This window comes from Schistocerca piceifrons, chromosome 4 (assembly GCF_021461385.2).
Source record: "Schistocerca piceifrons isolate TAMUIC-IGC-003096 chromosome 4, iqSchPice1.1, whole genome shotgun sequence".
NCBI lineage: Eukaryota > Metazoa > Arthropoda > Insecta > Orthoptera > Acrididae > Schistocerca > Schistocerca piceifrons.
Window position 1 is genome coordinate 429343464 of NC_060141.1, and position 16531 is coordinate 429359994.

The following is a 16531-nucleotide window of genomic DNA, read 5'->3' on the forward strand; positions in this document are numbered from 1 at the left end:
TCGTAGAGGGAGACCAAGAGATGAATACACTAAGCAGATTCAGGATGATGTAGACTGGGAGATGAAGCAGCTTGCACAGGATAGAGTAGCATGGAGAGCTGCATCAAAACAGTCTCAGGACTGAAGACAACAACAACAGCAACACTAAAGAGTATTACACAGTGTATGTGTACTTCTATTTACACTTCATATAACTAATAAAATGTGTTGCACAATACAGTGTCAGTAAAAATATAAACATTGTATAATCATATAATTGCTTAATATTCCAAACCTAGCTGACATAAGAATCTTGTTTTTTCGTTGACCTTTATCCCATATCCTCACTGGGTGGCTTGTTTATCTGGATTTGGTATTGTTAGTAGTATAAAGTGGTCAGATGCCCTTCCTTGTCACCCTTTCTCCTCCCCCCTCCCCCTCCCCTCAAGGATGGAAATTGTGTGCCCCCACCTGTTTTCATGTAGTGTTATCCATATGAATGTGTCAGAGCATTTTCAGAAGTTTGTAAATCATGTAAATGAGGCAGGAAACAAGTACTAGCCCTGTTTTCATCTGGTTGGATATGGGAAACCATCCGAAAATCACATCTGGGTGGGTCAATACAACCTTTGATATTAATTCGCCATGTGGATTTGAATGGGATCCCCCCATGTCCCTGCCCCCAAATAATGAAAGCGGTGCTTACATGTGCAGCTATTTGGATGGGTTAGCTGACTTAAGAATAATCCACTTTCCTTACCTTAGAATGTTTGCCATCTCAGTGTGACATTCACAGCTTGTTGAAAGTGCACTTTCTGGCTCACATTGTGCCCAGTGGAGAAGTATGAGATGCATCATGGATAGGATAGCTGCCACTAAACAGGATAAAGCTGCTTGTATTGCCAGGATAATGCTCACTACCTGAGAACATAACAATTAAATATCTGCTGAAAAAAGGTGTTTACTTCTGTATTATTGATTACTTTTCATTAACAGCAATAACATTCAGAACAACATATTTCTATGAATATAGTGGAAATTTAAGTATCACACATATGAATATATCCTCTCTACTTAAACGGGGGATCATCTGTCTTTGAAAAAGTAACAGTATTTGGTAATTGTAGGAAGAGTAAACAAACAGAAGCCTAGACAAACTAGTTCACAAGCTTGGATTATGTAGCCGATTTACTAGACATATTTTCCAGTTCACTGTTTATTACATAAACATGGCGTTGTGAAAACTTACAGTTCACTTTCTTTATAAATTTGGAAGAAGGTTTCTGATTTCAGAGAATCAGCTTTAGTCTTCATTGTTTAGTTATAGTAATGTGCAAAATAGTTACTGAATCACATATTTTACCTTGGTTTTTTATTGTTTTTATTTTCTGTCATCTCAAAATTGTTATATTTATTGACTCACCCTGAAGAACTTTATACATGAACCTGGAAAATCCCCTGGACATCCTGCAAGGGTAAGTCCACAAAGACCAGAAAGAAATAGCTGTAATACAAAACAAAGTATAATTTAGCATAGCCAGAAAATCATACATGAAGAAAACTGCATTTAAGCTTGATCAGTGATAAGCATAAAGCAATTTAAGCTAACTTTTCAGTGCATGGAATAGAGAGAGTGAAATACAAACTTCCAATATTTATTAAGACCACACTTTTCATTTATCCCATTTAATTATTTTCAAACTGTGAAATTTTTCTCTACCCGAAATAGGGTTGCAGCGAAGGCTCAGAAATGGGTGGATGGGGAAAAAATTTTAAAATTAATGTGACCCTTTTCTTCTTCAAATGCAATTATGCACAACGATAGTATAAAATCTCTTTAGTGTTTGAGACAAGTCATTTTATAGGCATCAAGAGATGCTCATTTCCTCAACATCTACTATACCAAAGTTATTGGGTAGGATGATTGCTGACATATTCAGATATTTTCTAAAAGGTAGATGTTAATACCAGTTAAGATAATCTACAAATAGTTGCGCTCCTTGGAATTAAAACTGAATATCAATTGAAATGATGATTTACTCTTTTCTCCATGGCATTTAAAAGAGATGGTCAAAATGAAAACAAAGGTACTTAGTACGTAATCATGAATTTAGCACCCTGTTGAGCTTGTGGCTGAGGTGGAGGAAGAGGAAGCAAAAAGTTGCCTTTGTTCCCAGCCTCACTGTTGAGTGATATGATAATCAGAATTTAGTTTATAACAGAACTTTGAGAAAGACCATTACACTACCAAAAAATTGTCATGAGAGAGTGAAAAGTATATAGTACACTGAAACAAAAATTAATGCTAACACATAAGGTCAAACCAGTATGTTCAAATGAATAACAATTGCTAAATGATCACATAGAAATTGTTGTATTACTTGTTATTTTCTATTTGTACATGTTATTGACCTCACTCATATTACAAGTTCATATTATGTATGTAATACGTATGTTTTTGGATGGGATCTGCGCTTAGCAAAAACGCAATTTTGTTATTTGTCCTAAATATTTTTCACTGCAGTTGCAGCATCATCAGTGTTTTTTTTTAATTTAATTTAATTTTATTATTTTTTTTATGGTGTCTTATCATATGGTGTGGTTTTCCTGCTGTATTATGTTTTTAGTGTCTGTTTTTCTGTACAGTTTGTCATGTTTTCTTTTTTCCTCATCTTCTTCACTGTCAAGTTCTGTGTACTGAGTTGTCACAGTCACTGTTTACCAGCTGGTATGCAAGATGTATGCAAAAAATATGTACCCATTTTGAAAACATACTTTGTGCATTTGGCTTCATTTTATGGACTAAAATAACTAATAACTAGTGTTACTATCTCTTCCAATAAATAATAAACTGATCATTCAGTAATCACCATGCAAAATAAAAATAACAGTATTCAATTATATGGTGGAATATAGTGAACCAACCACACCCCATGTATTCTTGTGCTCACGAGCTGCTGCACACTGCTTCATTGACTTGCTGATATTTTCATAGTGTTGCCCAACAGTTGGCGGCACTTGCGCATGAAAAAGATTGAACATTCACAAATATGTACCTCAGGTTCCCATTGGGAAAAAAATTCTTCTGTTGCAGTGCAGACACAGTAAAAGTCAATGTACACAGTTGTAGTCAGAGGGTCTGAAAGGGTTGATGTGAAAGGAACACAAGTTTTTGAGTAAGAAGTCCCCCCCCTCCCCGTTATGTTAGGCGTTATTTAAAATGTCTTATTAATGTTTAGTGCCAGATTCCAGAGAAAATTATGCAAATGTCCCTAAAGTCTTCCTTGAAGATTTAATAGAATAATGACTAGAAGAGAGGGTCTGAACTACTAAGAAGATAATTTTTCACCCAGCTGTTATCTTCAGGGCAAGTACGGCGTCTGTTCAAAAATCCCGTAAAATTCATAATTTCGTGCCAATGGTGGGTTGTAGCAAAATGGGGTTGGCATCCCTAAACGTGCCTGTTTTTAATATGTAACTGCGAGAAGTTTCAATGTTATACATCTGTTAGGTATTGTTCAGTGCTGTACTGAGTAGAACACTGTGTTGCACGGTTTGTGTATTCGAGATAGCAGAGTTAGAGGAGTAATGCATCTGCATTAAATTGTGCGTGAAACTCAAAAAAACCTTCTCAGAGTAAGCCTATGGTGATGAATGCTTAAGCTATACTTGATGTTACAAATGGTTCACATGATTTAAAATACGGCCAGACGGAAGTTAAACGATGACTCTCGTTCAGGACACCGTTAGATGTCTACTGGCAATGCACAGGTCAGGAAAGTCATAATGAATTCATGCCACAGGGACAAACTGTTAATTGATGGTACTATCGGAATGTGGTGTGCTGCCAGTGAGAAAGAAACAGCCTGAAATGAAGCAAGACAGTTCATGGTTCTTGCATTACGATAACGCATCCACACATTCATCCCTGTTGGTGCGCGACTGACACAAAAAACGAAATCACTGTGCTGCCTCATCCTCTGTACCCTTCAGACATGGTCTCTGTGGACTTTCTTTATTTCAAAAGTTGAGAACCCTATTGGAAAGACCAAGATTTGCAATGATAGACGAGATAAAAGAAAATTCACAGACGGTGCTTCGCATGATCCAGCAAGAGGCATACCAAGACTGCTTCCAGTAGCAGAAATGAGTGCATTGTGTCAATTGTGGAGGAGGGCATGAATAATAACTGAAAGATGAGCATAGAAAAATTCTGAGGACAATGTTCCAGAATTTTTTAAATGGATTGGAGTGTGGAGTGTCAGATCCCTTAATTGGACAGCTACATTAGAAAATTTAAAAAGGGAAATGGATAGGTTGCAGTTAGATATAGTGGGAATTAGTGAAGCTCGATGGCAGGAGGAACAAGACTTCTGGTCAGGTGATTACAGGGTTATAAATACAAAATCAAATAGGCATAATGCAGGAGTAGGTTTAATAATGAATAAATAATAACAGCACAGATAAGCTACTATGAACAGCATAGTGTACCCATTATTGTAGCCAAGATAGACACGAAGTCCACACCTACCACAGTAGTCTATATTTTATGCCAACTAGTTGAAGAGATTGAAGAAATGAATGATGCGATAAAAGAAATTATTTAGATAGTTCAGGGAGACGAAAATTTAATAGTATGGGGGACTGGAATTTGACAGTAGGAAGAGAAGGAAAAGTAGTAGGTGAATATGGTCTGGGGCTAAGGAATGAAAGAGGTAGACTTTTGTACAGAGCATAACGTAGTCACAACTAACACTTGGTTTAAGAATCATGAACAAAGATTGTGTGTGTGGAAGAGGCCTGGAGATACTGGACGATTTCAGATAGATTATACAGAGATTTTCTCCACTCAGGGACTGGGTGTTTGTTGTCCTAATCATTGTCATTTCATCCCCATCGAAGCGCAAGTCACCGAAGTGGTGTCAGACCGAAAGACTTGCATCTGGCAGACTGTCTACCCGACTGGAGGCCCTAGTCACAGGACATTTACATTTTACTCCTAAATGCAGGGATTTTTTGTATTAAGTATTTTTTGTTGACAAGCTTATGTGTCAAATATGTTAGGGAGGCTAATGGGAAGTGCAGTTTTATTTTTTGACAAATATTTTTATTACCAACCTAAACTTGGACTTTCAGTGAACAAAATAGTACTTTTGAGTGCAGTTTGGCACTGGGTGTATTCAATAATCAACCTGCTGCTGTTGTTCATGCGTAAGCTGCACATTACCTTCATAGGCGCCATCATTATGACTGTTTTTTGTTATTGGAGCAACCGGTAATCTTTGTTGTAAAGTAATGGACAGAGACCATTTAAGGACTAAATGTCCTCCACAAACAGGAGACGCTTTTCTTGAAACCATTCACTGGTCACCTTGGTGAAGTATTCGTGATATTGCAAGCCAGTTCCTGTCATTCCAAAGAACGGATGTTGAACTGTTGCACGGTGAAGAACTGCATCCCTATCATTACACGTTAAATCAACACCAGCACGAGAAGACTGCATTCGACGAGTACAGTTTTCTGAATGGTTTTGTACCAAGTTGAAAGTCATGAACATTTCAACCTCCATAAAACACAGTTAACATGTCACCCAAAAATTTGTCTTTCAGGTACACTTTGGTATAACCTGCGGGTGGGAATCGTGGGACGAGTGCTTTTGGGCCCTGACATATTGCAGGACAGGTTACATGGAACCCTGTATTTTACATTTCTTTGTAATAGTTTATTGAATACTTTAGAAAACGTTGCATTTGATGTGCAGGAGCAGCTATAGTTTTAGCGTTAAAGTGCACCGTCACAGTTTGGAATGAATGTGCATAACTGTTTCAATGAAGTGTTTCCAGGGAAATCCAGTGTTGTATCCTTAAAGTTCCCTGGAACTTAATCCACTAGACTTTTGTTTTTGGGATACTTAAAAGCAACATGTTTATAGGACTCCACCCAGTGGCGGCTAGTGAGTATACAGGGTGATTATAATTAAAGTTAAACTTTCAGACTGCTGTAGAAATAACACCACCGGTCAGAATGGCGTCAAATTGCAACGGAATATTATGGGAGAAGGTGGAAAATGCATGACAGAGGAAAAATAAGTAGTTGCAAAATATAGCAATAGAGACACTGTAAGCATGATACTTTAATAGTGGTCGACCAGAAATGACAAATGAATCGTAAAACAATGCCTAAGGTGTATGTTTGACATTAAAAAAACTGTACTGCTCAGTGTGGATGGGTGTACAGGTGTGATACTGTTAGTTACATAAGCCCAACCACCAAGGCAATGTCATACCACATTGGATGGGAAAAATCGGTTTTTGATTGTCCTGAGGCCAAAAACCGCTTTAAAGCATCACTCACATCGGTTTTTAATTATCCTGATGCCAAAAACCGCATAAAAAGCATCAATAAAATCATATCGGATTATTAATTTCCGTGTGACTGGTGCAAATCATGTTCAATATGCTGTCCACCGTTTTCTGCAACAAGTGCAAATCGAGAAACAGCATGTTGCACAACTGATCGAAGTGTTTCCGGGGTCATATTCAGAATGTGTTGCCTTCACTGCAGCTAAGTTTGCATCCGGAACACTGAACACAACATGTTTCAGATAACCCCACAGCCAGAAGTCACACGGATTAAGATCAGGCGATCGGGACAGCCAGGCTGTAGGGCAATGGCAGCTGATAATTCTAGCGTTTCCGAAATGGCGCTTCAGCAGCTGCTTAACCCTAGGATGCATATACAGGGCCTCCGAGGCCATTGTATGTCTTCATTTTTAAAAAAATTCTGTAATTTTTTGTTTGATTTCAAGCTGCTTTCCAGTACTCTTTCACTAACATTGTGACATTCGTCTCATCAAGTCTGAACGAGATACCTTTTTAAGTTTTTTGTATAATTCAATATGTTTACCCATACACCGCGAATGCATAAGCAGGGCTTCAGAAGCCCTCACACATTTATAAATGTTCTTTAGCCTATATTGTCTTCAACATTTGTTTGGGAGCAGTTATTAATTCAACAATAACTGTAGTGGTATTTCCAGCAACAGGAGTGCCGACAGCAGCAGTAGCTGTAGTAGTAATAGTATAACTAAAAAATAATACACACTTCTTTCACATATTGGCAATGTCGGTGTATTATTGATCTTTTTGCTATCAAATGTTTTATTATTGCATAGTATTGTTGTCGTGTGCTGCTCTTGTCTGCTTCATTGTTAGCGTAGTTAGTTTGTTGCTGCAAGGCCCATATTGTTACGAATATGACTCGTTTAGTGCTACACAAGCTGCCGTTCGAGAGACACGCCTTTTGCTATGGCTTCTACATGCAAAGCAAGAGTGTCAGTACGTGCAAATGCAGCAAATTTTGAAAGTGTTGTGGCTCAGTGGTTTGAAGATGATGATTCTTGCGAGGAAGGAAATATTTTTGAAGATGCAAGTAGTGAAGAATCAGCTAATGAACCTGCAGATGTGAATATTGAGGCAGATGACAGTTCTTCCGATAATATTACTTCATCAGAGTCTGAAAATGAAGAACCACCACAAACAGGTATAGAAGATCACAGATACATTAGTCGGAATGGAACGATTTGGAAATTAGATCCTCCTACAACTTTTCGTACGCCTGTCCATAACATCGTAAAGAAGGCACCTGGTCCAGCCCTTGGTTTGAAAACCTGTAAACCTAAGGATGCCTGGGGCTATTTCATCTCCAAGGAAATACTAGAGGAAATCATCAACTGCACAAATATTGAAGGCAGAAGAGTGGCTGCTTTACATGGTGAAACGTGGAAAAATGTTTCGCTTGCTGAAATGGAGGGTTTTCTTGGTCTTTTACTGCTTTCTGGTGTTGAGAAGAGTTGGGATGTCCCTATTAGAGAATTATTCTTGGATGAAAAGGCAAATCCTACATATAAGGCCGCCATGTCAGTAAATAGATTTGAGGATATAAGTAGAATGATTAGATTTGATCACAGGCGTACCCTTGAAGCTCGATCTGCAGATGACAAACTTGCAGCTGTTCGCTATGTATGGGAACTATTTCTTGACAAGTGTAGAAACAGAATGATTCCCAATGATTCGCTCACAGTTGATGAACAGCTAGTCCCATTCCGTGGAAGATGCAGCTTTACCCAGTGTATGCCCTCTAAACCAGCCAAGTATGGTATAAAAATATTTTGGTTATGTGATGATACATCTGCATTTGCTTTAGACAGAATTGTTTACATGGGAAGGAATCCCCATGAACCTATTCAGAAAAATCTTGGATTGAATGTGGTGAAAGATCTTGCTAAAAGCAATGAAGGATCATCAAAAAATATTACTGTTGAAAATTTCTTTACTAGTGTGCAGCTGGCAGAAGAGATGCCCCAGAAGCAAATTACAGTGGTGGGAACAATCAAACAAAATAAACCAGAAATTCCTAATGAGATGAAACCATCTGCCTCAAGAGCGATTCATTTCTCTTTGTTTGCATTTAGAGGTGAAATTACAATGGTGAGTTATGTTCCTAAAAAGAAAAAGTCTGTAGTTCTCATTAGCACAATGCATCATGACAGAAACATTGATGAAACTCATGCAAAAAAAAAAAACCAGATATAATAAAGTTCTATAACACCACGTAGGGTGGAGTAGACCAAATGGACCACAAAATTAATTATTACACTTGCAAGAGACAAACAAGAAGATGGCCATTTGCATTATGGATGAATATGATGGACGTCGCAGCAATGAACAGTGAAATTTTATTTTCCACACAACATCTGACATACCGTAGTGGAAGAAGTGGTAAAAGGCGTTTGTTTGTAAGAGATTTAGCAGAGCAAATAGTAAGACCACTAATGGAACTTCGTATTCAGATCCCTAATGTACCATGTAAAGATGTGGTGTTCAAAAAGATGTCATATTGCCGAACCAACTACCTGTTTCAGGAAAAAAGAAGAAGATGCAATTATTGTCCATATAATAAACACAGGAAAAGTGCTATGACATGCATTAAATGTAAAACCAACATTTGTAAGGAACATAGTGGCATTCTTTGTGCTCCTTGTTTGTCACATGTTGAAAACTAAGAAAAATGCAATTTTTTGTGAACAATGAATAATAACTTTTTGTCAAAATATTGCCTATATACATAATATTGTGAATAATGAGTATGTTTTAAATGAAGAAATTGGTTGTAATAAATGTTATAAAATGTAAACTGCAACTTATAAGTGAATTAATAAAATTATTTGTATATGATGTATGTAAATGGGCGTAAGTAATAAAAATTCACTGTTACAGTTTTCTTAAGAAATTAATAAAATGTTAATCGGGCCCACCAGATCCTGTTACTGTATCTTAGGAATCTTTCAATACGACAATAAATTTTACAGAAATAAATTTAACTCCAAAGAATGATTATATGAAAAGAGAAAAATTTTAAATTAGGGCATGGCCTTGGAGGCCCTGCATATGCATTCATGTGTGTTTTTGGCACCATGCATCCTAGGGCTAACTGGATTTGTAATGTGCGGAGGTGCACCATCTTGCATAAAAATGATCCCATCCACGCTGTTGGAGAGCCGGAACGATGTGGCTGCGCAAAAAACACTAACCAGTGACGGTACAAGTAACAGGACCGGAAGCACCCATCTCTTCGAAAAAATATGGCCCTATGATAAATGATGCCGCATACCCGCACCACACAGTGACCTTTTCAGGATGAAGTGGTACTGACTGATTTGCGTGTGCATTTTCCGTTGTCCATATTCGACAATTCTGTGTATTGACGTATTCTGTCAGGTGGAAGTGGGCTTCATCTGTCCACAAAATCTTCCATGGCCAGTCATTGTCCACTTCCATGCGAGGAAGAAATTCTAAAGCAAAGGTCTCTCTTGCTGGCAGGTCAACAGGAAACAACTCGTGCACATGGGTAATTTCAATTGGATAGCAAAGAAAGATGTTTCATAGGATTTTACACACCGTGCTTACGACGGGTATGTCCAATGTTCGGGTATTTCTCTGTGCACTATACGTTTGCACACCACCACTCGTCTCCTGCTGCGTTGCTGTGGCCACTGCTTGCACTGACGTCAAATCAATTCCGTTTGCTCCCTCTACCAGGTTGTACACCAAAGAACCTGTCTTTTCGAATTTCCAAACCATTTTCTCCAGAACCACAGCAGTCATCGGACCAACGCCTTTCTTCGAACCCTTCAGTGTCCGGAACTTCTGCTGAGCGACGTGTGCATTGTCATCAATCTTGTGATATAGCTTTACAAACAGAGCGCGGTCCTGGATTGAGACAGTCATGGTGAACGTCGCATACGCGAAAGGAGGAAAAGCCGTGTACCCGGCATGTTTATAACAACTTCAATGGGTCGTGCGCATGACAGATGTTCTCATTTACGTATTCTGACACATACAGCGCCATCTATTGATCAGTTTTCACACCATTTCTGTTTCTTCTGCCATACGTTTTCCTTCTTCTCTGATAATATTACGTTGCATTTTGACTTCCTTCTGACTAGTGGTGTTATTTCTACAGTGTTTCGAAAGTTTAGCTTCAATTATACTCACCGTGTACATTGTGGGTGTTCACAAATTTTTAGATTCAAATAAATTTGAGAGTGTGAAATTAATAGTATTTGCTGTATAACAGTTATGCTTATCAACTAGTTTAGACATAACAACAACAACAACAATAATAATAATAATAATAATAATAATAATAATAACTTATCTGACAGAAGTAAGAATTGTTTTGTGGGATTCCATTTCTTCGGACAACTGTACAAGATCCCTAACAGATGTATAAGTTCACGAAATTACTTCCGGACTGAAAATCAGATATTCTTACGCTGCGCCCACACAACTACTTATGTTAACTGTGCACCTCTCTGTTAAATGTTCGCCTGTAGTCACACTTATTTGATTTCATCACTCTCTGTGGCAAAGAACCTGTTCTAGGAGGCCCGAGTTCCTTTGCGGCTAACTTCTCCTGGTAATTTACTTTTCTATTCCCAGAATGAGATTTTCACTCTGCAGCGTAGTGTGCACCGACATGAGAATTCCTGACAGATTAAAGCTGTGTGCTGGATCGAGACTCAAACTAGGGACCTATGCCTTTTGCCGGCAAGTGTTCTACTGACTAAGCTACCCAAGCACTACCCATCCTTACAGCTTTACTTTTCTATTAGCATTTACAATAGATTCAACATAGTTCATGTTTACACTGCCACAAAAGCCGATTCCCGCACAGTAAACAACCAACTCAAGATACAAAGTGCCGTTTGTGAAAATGGTTAAACTCGAGTAGTAATGTCCACCAACATGGTGACTTTACTAGTATAAAAATGAGGCGCTGTGGTCCATAAGGGCCTAAAGCACACCACCATCAATACCATATTTAAGCGAATATCAGAGAAGCCAATGATACAGCTATTAGTGAATTTTCATATATACACTATGTGATCAAAAGTATCCGGACACCCCAAAAAACATACTTTTTTCATATTAGGTGCATTGTGCTGCCACCTACTGCCAGGTACTCCATATCAGCAACCTGAATAGTCATTAGACATCGTGAGAGAAGAGAATGGGGTGACCTGCAGAACTCATGGACTTCGAACGTGGTCAGATGATTTGTATCACTTGAGTCATACGTCTGCATGCGAGATTTTCACACTCCTAAACATCTCTAGGTCCACTGTTTCCGATGTGATATAGAAGTGGAAACGTAAAGGGGCAATTACAGCAAAAAAGCATGCAGGCTGACCTCGTCTGTTGACTGACAGAGACCATTGACAGTTGAAGAGGATCATAACGTGTAATAGGCAGACATCTTTCCAGACCATCACACAGGAATTACAAACTGCATCAGGATCCACTACAGTTAGGCTGGAGGTGAGAAAACTTGGATTTCATGGGCGATCAGCTGCTCATAAACCACACCTCACGTCGGTAAACGCCAAACAACGTCTCGCTTGGTGTAAGGAGCGTAAACATTGGATGATTGAGCAGCGGAAAAACGTTGTGTGGAGTGATCAATCACGGTACGCAATGTGGCGATCTGGTGGCAGGGTGTGGGTATGACGAATGCATGGTGAACGTCATCTGCCAGCATGTATAGTTCCAACAGTAAAATTCGGAGGTGGTGGTGTTATGGTGTGGTCGTGTTTTTCATGTTTTGGAACACCGACTTCGTGCCAGGCCTCACCGACTTACAGCGATACCTCTCCTCAGTGCAGCACTCTGTGAAGAATGGGCTGTAGTAGTAGTAGCTTTATTCATCTGTAGATCTCTTTTTACAAGGATATAGGACATGTCAAAGTATTTACAAATTTAGATCAATTTAAAATAAGCTAATTCGTATACACATATATTTACAGACTTCTAGTTAGAGACAATCATTAGATTTACTCTTGGTATACAATACTTTTTTTATAAATAACTTATTAAATAATGTAATGCCACATTGTTCACTCATATCTCACTATCAGTCACTGCTCACACTATACATACGTTGTTTCATGAGCCCAGAAAGAGGAAGAGGTGTTAGTATTGTGCTACGCATAGCTTGGGGGTGAGTATTTCTAGAAAGGAAAAAAAGAAGGAAAGAAACAAAGTGAAGGCGTTACGTGGAATGTTTTATAATCATTATTATTATTATTTATTTGTATAACATTTTTTATCAAACCCCTACTCTGGTTTAGCTAAGTAATCCTTCAATGTATAAAACGTATTGCATAACAAGTACTTTTTAGCTGCCTTTTTAAATAAGTGTATTTTGGAAACTTCTTTAATCTCTTTTGGTAGTTTATTGTACAGTTTTATTCCTTGGTAGAAAATGCTGTTTTGATTTTTATGTTTATTTTTTCTTGGTAAATGTAAGTTGAGTCTATCTCTTGTTGCATGGTCATGGACAGAGCTGTTTGTGCAGTAATTACCAATCTTATTTTTGATGTGTACAGCTGACTGGTAAATGTATTCATGTGGAGCAGTTAAAATCCCCAGTGTTCTGAACCAATCTTTCCAATGAGCTCGACTAGTGTTTTTGGTTATTATTCTTATGGCTCTTTTCTGGAGTTTGAAAATTGTGTGTTCATATTTTGTGCATTTGTTCCCCAAAAAAGAATTCCATAGCTATGAATTGAGTGTACATTTGAATAATATGTAACTAAAAGACACTGTATGTTACACACTGATGATAGGATTCCAAGGGCATAACATGCTGATGACATTCTGTTTGCAAGTTCCTTTGTGTGTTCACACCACTTCAACTGAGAATCAATATTCATTCCTAGAAATTTTGCATTTGTTACACAGTCTATAGAGGTGCCATCTGCATTTAATTTAAAATTGTCATTTTTCCTCTTCAAACTGAAATTCATGGCATTAGTTTCCTTTATGTTCAATGTCACTTTGTTAGTTATTGACCAATCATAAACTTCGTTGAGAGTTTCATTTGCTTTCTTGGCAAGGAGTTCTCTTGTTTTCCCAGTGACTATAATATTGCTGTCATGAGCGAAGAGAATTTTTTCACCATGAGTAACACTATTGGGATAGTCATTGATGTATATCAGGAACAGTATTGGTTCTAATATGCTACCTTCCGGAACCCCCATGTTAGTGTATTTTGATTCTGATAAGTGTTTTACTAAATGTTTAGATCTATTTGAAGTATGTGTTATCTCTACTTTTGGTACCCTACCTGTTAGGTATGATCGAAACCAGTCATTAGCTACCCCTCGTATTCCTAATGCTTCTAATTTATTTAATAGAATCTTGTGGTCAACTGTATCAAACGCCTTAGAAAGATCCAAAAATATGCCTGTGACACACTCATCTTTATCAAGAGCATCAAGTACAACTTTTGTGAATTCTACTGTGGCTGACTCTGTATTTTTGGCACTTCGAAAACCAAACCGTGATTTGCTTAAATGATTGTATTTATTTAGGTAATTCATTACTCTGTCTTTCATAATTGCTTCTATTATTTTTGAGAAAGCTGACAGCAGGGAAATGGACTGGTAATTTTCTATGTCTTCTGCATTACCTTTCTTAAGTAAAGGTACAACTCTTGCCTGTTTTAACTGCTCTGAAAATGTCCCTGATGCGAAGGATTCATTTATCATATTTGTTACGGGGCCTTGTATAATCCCTATGCATTGTTTCAGTACACACATTGGTACTTCATCTAAGCCTACTGATTTTTTATTTTTTAGTTTTTGAATTGCTTTACTGACCTCATTCTCTATGGTTGGAAGTAACATCGTTGTATTTAGTGCAACATTATTTACAGATATTATATTTGTTTGGGGGAATTTTTGCTGTAACTTATCTGCAATACTTGAAAAATGCTCGTTTACATAGTTTGCTATTTTTTTTTTTCCTTTATTGAATTTCGATTTCCCCCGAAGGGGGCGGGCTGGCAACAGCTTAGTACACTGCTCTACAGCCTACAGACTTTTTAAAAACGTAAGAAGAAAAGAAACAATAAAAGCAGGCGATAAAACGGTGACTTAAATTGCAAAACTTCGGAAAACTGTGGAAAGTTAAAACATAAAGCAAAGGGGTTGGCAATGCTAATAAAATACACAGGAATCAGACAAGTAACATAGTAGACACACAATTAAAAAAACGTGGGTACAGTCTGGTTTCTGTTCGCAAGAGATAAAAAATCACCCCCAGCGACAGTATGGTGGCCGTTCGCAACACTTCCCAAAAGACACGCAACACTGAACACTCACTGTAAAACACTGCACGAAAACGTCAGCACAAAGATGACACTCGCTAGCCAAGGGCAGATGGGGGGGGGGGGGGGGGACCTGGCCAGATGAGGGGGAAAACAAGGAGGGAGGAGAGGGAAAAAACGAAAGTGGGGGACAAAGGAGGGAGAGGACTCATAAGGGGGGAGAGGGGCAGGGCAGACACGAGAGGGAATGGGAAAAGGCAGAGGAGGGAAATGTAAAAGGACTCCGAGGAGAGAAGGGAGGCAGAAAGAGGATAGGTGGGGAAAAAAAAGAGGATGGAAGGGAGGGAGAGGGAGCCCGGGAAAAGGACAGAGGAAAGGAGGGGGAGTGAGGATCAGAGTTGATAGGAGGGATAAATGGAGGGAGAGAGGGCATCATCTGGGAGGGGGAGTTGATGGAAGCCACCTTGGGAAAGGAGATGAAGGGTGTAGAGATGGAGGGTAGGGGGGACACAACAGTGAAGACGTGGCAGGGTGCGGGGATGGGAGAGGAGCAACCAGGGGTTGAGGGGGATCAAGGCGGCGGGAGGTGTAGAGTATGTGGATATGTTCGAGGAATAGGGGCAGGTGAGGGAAAGGAATGAGCTCATAGAGGATCCGCATGGGGGACAGGAGGAGTATACGGAAGGCGAGGCGGTGTGCATGACGCTCAAGGATCTGGAGGGACTTATAGAATTTGGGGGGGCAGATATCCAGGTGGGACTGGCATAACAGAGGATGGGATGGATTAAGGGTTTGTAGGTGTGGAGGATGGTTGAGGGGTGCAACCCCCATGTCCGGCCAGAGAGGAGTTTGAGGAGGTGGTTGTGGGCTTTGGATTGGATGGAGCGGAGATGAGGGATCCAGGGGAGGTGACGGTCATTGGTGAGGCTAAGGTAGGTGAGGTTGGGGGTGAGGCAGACAGGACGGGCACAGACGGTAAGGGAGAAATCCAGGAGCCGGAAGGAGCAAGTGGTACGACCTGCGATGATTGCCTGGGTCTTGGAAGGACTGATTTTCAGGAGCCACTGGTTACACCATGTGGCAAAAAGGTCAAGGTGATTCTGGAGAAGGCGTTGGGACTGTTGGAGGGTAGGAGTGAGGGCGAGGAACGCGGTGTCATTGGCATATTGCAAGAGGTGTACTGGAGGGGGGGAGGGGGTTGGGGCATATCTGCCGTGTACAGGAGGGAGAGGAGAGGGGAGAGGACAGAGCCCTGGGGCACACTTGCAGAGTGGTAGAAGGTGTGGGAATTGGCATTATGGATGGTAACATAGGAGAGTCGGTGGGAGAGGAAGGAGGCCATCAGACGGATGTATTTGACACGAAGGGCATAGGTTTGGAGTTTAAACAGGAGACCGGGATGCCAGACACGGTCGTAGGCCTTTTTGAGGTCGAGGGAGACAAAAATGGCTGAGCGATGGGAATTAAGCTGGAGGGGGAGGAGATGAGTGAGTCGGAGGAGTTGGCCATTGGCAGAGAAGGGAGGTCGAAAGCCACACTGGGTGTCGGGGAGGAGGTGGTTTTGGTGGAGGTGGTGATGGATGCGCTGGGAAAGGATGGATTCCAAGAGCTTGCTGAACACCGATGTGAGACAGATAGGGCGATAGGAAGAGGCATCAGATAGAGGCTTGTTGGGTTTGGAGAACATCGGGATACGGGAGGTTTCCACAGGTTGGGATAGAAGCCAGTGGCAAGGATGACATTGTAGAGGGTGGCAAGAACTGGAAGGAAGGAGGGAGCGCAGTGTTTGAGGTGGTGGTAGGTAATGCAGTCGTGCCCAGGAGCAGTGTTGCATTTAGTGCGGAGTGTGAGGCTGATGTCCTGTGGAGTGATGGGAATT

General features: G+C 39.9%; 1 protein-coding gene across 1 annotated transcript in view; it reads right to left on the reverse strand.

Annotated features, from left to right (window-relative positions):
* The window catches only part of LOC124795896, a 164038-nt gene that overhangs the window by 18222 nt on the left and 129285 nt on the right, over positions 1-16531 (reverse strand). Inside the window, exons 4-5 of the mRNA XM_047259976.1 lie at positions 1403-1483; positions 740-900 (exon numbers count right to left, since the gene is read on the reverse strand). Coding sequence (XP_047115932.1) covers positions 740-900; positions 1403-1483 — 242 coding nt within the window. The remainder of the gene's footprint in view (positions 1-739; positions 901-1402; positions 1484-16531) is intronic.